This window comes from Lactuca virosa, chromosome 4 (assembly GCF_052849685.1).
Source record: "Lactuca virosa cultivar CGN04683 chromosome 4, Lactuca_virosa_CGN04683_v6, whole genome shotgun sequence".
Classification (NCBI taxonomy): domain Eukaryota; kingdom Viridiplantae; phylum Streptophyta; class Magnoliopsida; order Asterales; family Asteraceae; genus Lactuca; species Lactuca virosa.
This window is the reverse complement of record NC_136429.1, coordinates 479,018,651-479,022,496: the sequence shown is the minus strand read 5'-3', so window position 1 is coordinate 479,022,496 and position 3,846 is coordinate 479,018,651. Positions and strand designations below refer to the sequence as shown.

The following is a 3,846-nucleotide window of genomic DNA, read 5'->3' as shown; positions in this document are numbered from 1 at the left end:
ATTTATATGATCGGGCTAGACACTTTGTTTGGCAGGGCTAGGCCCATTAAGGTGGGATGGGCCCAATGTGAGGGCTAGGCCTAATGGTATGTATGGTATGTGGTATTTTAGGAAACTCACTAAACTTTGTGTTTATGATTTTTATGGTTATAGTTTCAGGTACTTCCGGTTCGAAAGGAAAGGGTCCGACATGAGACCAACACATCTACCCATGTTTCCGCATTATAATGATTTTGTAATTGTACTCTCATAACTGTTTTTTCTTATAAAGTACCTTTGAATATTTAGATAAAATGATATTGAATGTTTGACTTAAAGATAGTTAATGTTTTGGTTGAATTAAAAATGGAATTTTTACCTCATAATTTTGGGGACGTTACAAATGTTGAACATAATATAATCCAAATAGAGATGATTCAAAATATTTAATCAATCAAGAATATAATGATTCAATATGTTTATTATTCTTAACTTGTTATGATCTAAAAATATTTACACTTTACATCCGTGTAATACTCAATTATATTATAAATTGTTTAATATGTAGTTACATTTACAAATTCGTTACAGAACATATATCAATAAAATTTGACAAATAGACCATAAAAGGTTCTTATAATCCAACCTTTTGAAATACAACACGCTTTGACTCAAAATAGTGCCACATGCATGATCTAGTGGCCAATTACTTACCCAAAAATCTTAGAAAAGATATTACTCCATTTGGACATCCTACAAATGGATCTAACATTCACTATCGTTACTGCCTATTTATTCAGCTGTCTTCCAGGATCGTATTCTTTACATTCTCAGGTGTTAAGAACTATGTGTTTAAATTTTAAGAGTCAAACTATTTTGATTTCTTCATGATAACAACGATTCAGCACCTGCAAGATTTCTTCCATTGATGGGCGTTCGTCTTTTTTTGGATGAAGACAGTTTAAAACAAGTTGAGCCAACTTGAATGCTCCCTTTGGAGGACAATCGTTATGTTGAAGTTGTGGGTCCATAATAATTCTCAGGCTTACCTCATCTGCTAAAAATGGTATAGCCCATTCCACCAAATTTTCCTTTCCGAGGGGTCTCTCCTCATCATACACCATCATCCCGGTTAGTATTTCTAGCAGTACCACTCCAAAAGCATAGATCTCATTTTTCATAGCAAAATCTGTTAAAGTGTAGTTTGATTGGTTTGCCATTGGCGCATGCACCAATAATTAGTAAGGGGGCGTTTGGATGTTGGATTCTGTAGGCTTTGGCCGGAATTGGAATTCAGTTCCATTTTAATCCCACATTTGATTGCAAATAAGTACTCCAATAGGATTTTAACCTATCTCCCGATGCTTTCCCTCGAACTTCTAGCAACCATATGCGTGACATAATTCAACCCATTCAGATTTCAAATCCTTTTGACAAATTCCAATTCCTTCCAAAATATTCTACAAGCCAAAAGCCCCCTCAGATTTTTATTAGTCGTAGGCCTAAGTTGGTGGCAAAGACTTGGTTGAGATATAATTTAAATAATATATATTTAGAATATAAAATATACCATCTGCAGGGGATAGTCTGTGAAGACTAACAAATGTGTCTTCTTCGTGGAAAAGACTATCAAATCTGTTTGCTCGGTAGCGAAACCACTCAGGGGCTGCATAATATCGATCCATTTGGAACGTGAAAGAAACAAAGGAAAAATCTGAAAGCTGAGCACTAAAATCCTGAAAAGAAGCCTCAAAGATATTGAAATAGAAACTAAAACTAATGTTTGGCTGAGATGAAAATTTACTTCTTCCTTGCTACTTTCTCATTTTAAATTATTTCTTTCCAGTTGGAAAATAATGTGAGTTTCTTGAGTTCAGTGATTTTCAAACAATTTTGTTTTTCTAAAATATGGCAATATGGCGATACCTGTTAAATTTAGTTCTCCTTGTGAATTAATAAAATTCACAAAGAATGTGACCATTTGAAGATACCTTGGATATGAATTAAATTCTTTTTTGAGCAACCTTAACATTCTTGTGTTATTTACTTCCAATCTACGTCAAAAATGCAAGCACATAATTTTTTTAGTTTGATGACCATCTGCATAGCCAAATTAGTTAAAAAAAATATATATTAGAATGCATGAAAAATCTATGTTGTTCATTCGTTATGCAAATCAAAGTTAGTCCCACATCCCCATTTCACATATTGGAAGTACCTACCTTCCAGAGAATCTCGATCTTCCTAACATATATCGCCAAACCAACACCAGACTCTGTTGGATCATATGTCCTTTCATCTACCCATCCTTTATAAATGGATTCATATAAAGTTGGGGTATACACCTCCTCCATGAAATCATTTGTTGCACTTGCCAATTCAGCATATGTGAAAGTTCTAAAACTTTCATCCTTATTGCTTCCTCTTGTAGTATCAATTTCGATTCGTATGTATTCATGGTACATGCTGAAATCAGATTTGCTTCCTATTGAAGCACCAACTTTGCCTGTGAAAATAGATCTTAGCTTGTAAATGAGTCCTTCTTCACTAACAACAGAATTGGCAATTTCCGTTTCTTGTGAAAGAATAGACTCCAGCTTGACCACAACCTCCGCCATGGTAGGGCGTTGTTTTGGTTCAGTGTGTAAACAATAGCGTGCTATCCTTGCAAACTCCTTCATGCATTTTTTGGAGATTTGTCCGTTTAGTCTCGGGTCAATAATTTGATTGAGTTTTCCCTCTTTGATTTTGTGTTGAGCCCAAGCTGCTAAACACCATTGGTGTTCATCAAGGGTTGAATCTACAGCTTTTTTCCCTGACAACACCTCAAACAATACAACCCCAAATGCGTAAACATCCGATTTTATTGTCAGTTTTCCTGTATTAAAATAGAACGGATCCATATACCCAAATGTCCCTTTCACAGCAGTGCTCACATGAGTTCGATCCATTAAACCAACTTTAGCCAATCCGAAGTCTGAAACTTTAGCAACAAAATTTGCATCCAACAAAATATTAGAAGTTTTCACATCACGATGTATGACTCCATGTTGGGTTGATGTACCCATATGAAGGTATTCTAAACCCTGAGCTGCTCCAACACAAATCTTCAGTCGTTGTAACCAGGATAAAGAGGAATCAGGTTTGCGAAGATGATCTTCAAGTGTCCCATTTGGCATGAACTCATAAACCAGAACCATCTCTTTTTCTTCATTGCAATAACCAATTAAGGATACAAGATTACCATGTCGCAGCTTAGAAAGTACCTGCACTTCTGCCTCAAATTCATGGGCTCCTTGATTGGACATGGAATGCAACCGTTTGACTGCAACTTCCCTCATTGACCCGATATTCTGACATTTATACACCATGCCGAATCCTCCCCGGCCAATAACCGAAGCCTCGTCGAAGTTTTGGGTTGCCGATTGAATCTCAGCAAGAGTAAAACGTTGACATGTTTGGTCTCGGAATATGACATGTTTGGGCAACATCGTCGCTTCTCCTGATTGAACCTTTTATTTTTCAAGATATCTCTTGTATCCAGAAAAGATCTTCAGAATTCCGGCAGGTAACGGGATGATTTCGCCTGGTTCTTGTGCTACTAGCGGATGTTCATTGACCATTGACTTTGTTGGTCTTCACCTAATTTTATTATTTTTATTATTATTATTATTTTATTTTGTGGAAAATCGCAAGATAAGCAAGATATTTGTAGATTCATTTTATCGTTTTAACACAAAATTACTCAATTGGTCCATGTAGTTTGCTAAAACTTTCATGGTGGGACAACTATGAAAATGTTTACGTACATGGTCTATGTGGTTTGTAAACATTGCCCACATGGTCTCATCATGCTCCGAAAATGGT

The 3,846-nt window shown here is 35.9% G+C and overlaps 1 protein-coding gene and 1 pseudogene across 4 annotated transcripts; both read right to left on the bottom strand.

Annotated features, from left to right (window-relative positions):
- Window positions 1-564: 564 nt before the first annotated feature.
- LOC145109222 (putative serine/threonine-protein kinase PBL22) lies at window positions 565-3,579 on the bottom strand. 4 transcript variants are annotated; one of them, XR_013708821.1, is made up of 3 exons: window positions 2,202-3,579; window positions 1,550-2,079; window positions 565-1,168 (listed from the first exon to the last, which is right to left on the bottom strand). XR_013708821.1 is itself a non-coding variant. In XM_079046342.1 (2 exons), the coding sequence occupies exons 1-2, from the start codon at window positions 3,468-3,470 to the stop codon at window positions 2,023-2,025; spliced, it is 1,326 nt and encodes a 441-aa protein (XP_078902468.1). In that variant the 5' UTR covers window positions 3,471-3,579; the 3' UTR covers window positions 565-2,022. The 4 variants fall into 4 exon arrangements, 1 of the variants encoding a protein (XP_078902468.1); XR_013708822.1 differs by having other exon boundaries at window positions 565-1,132; XR_013708823.1 differs by lacking the exon at window positions 565-1,168 and adding an exon at window positions 1,427-1,439.
- LOC145106876 (putative serine/threonine-protein kinase PIX13 pseudogene) lies at window positions 846-1,199 on the bottom strand (annotated as a pseudogene).
- Window positions 3,580-3,846: the final 267 nt, after the last annotated feature.

Coding starts and splice junctions, on each gene's coding strand:
- LOC145109222 (XM_079046342.1), bottom strand. CDS start 3,470: ATGTTGCCCAAACATGTCATATTCCGAGACCAAACATGTCAACGTTTT. Junction 2,080..2,201: donor AGATCGAGATTCTCTGGAAG/GTAGGTACTTCC, acceptor TTGGCTATGCAG/ATGGTCATCAAACTAAAAAA.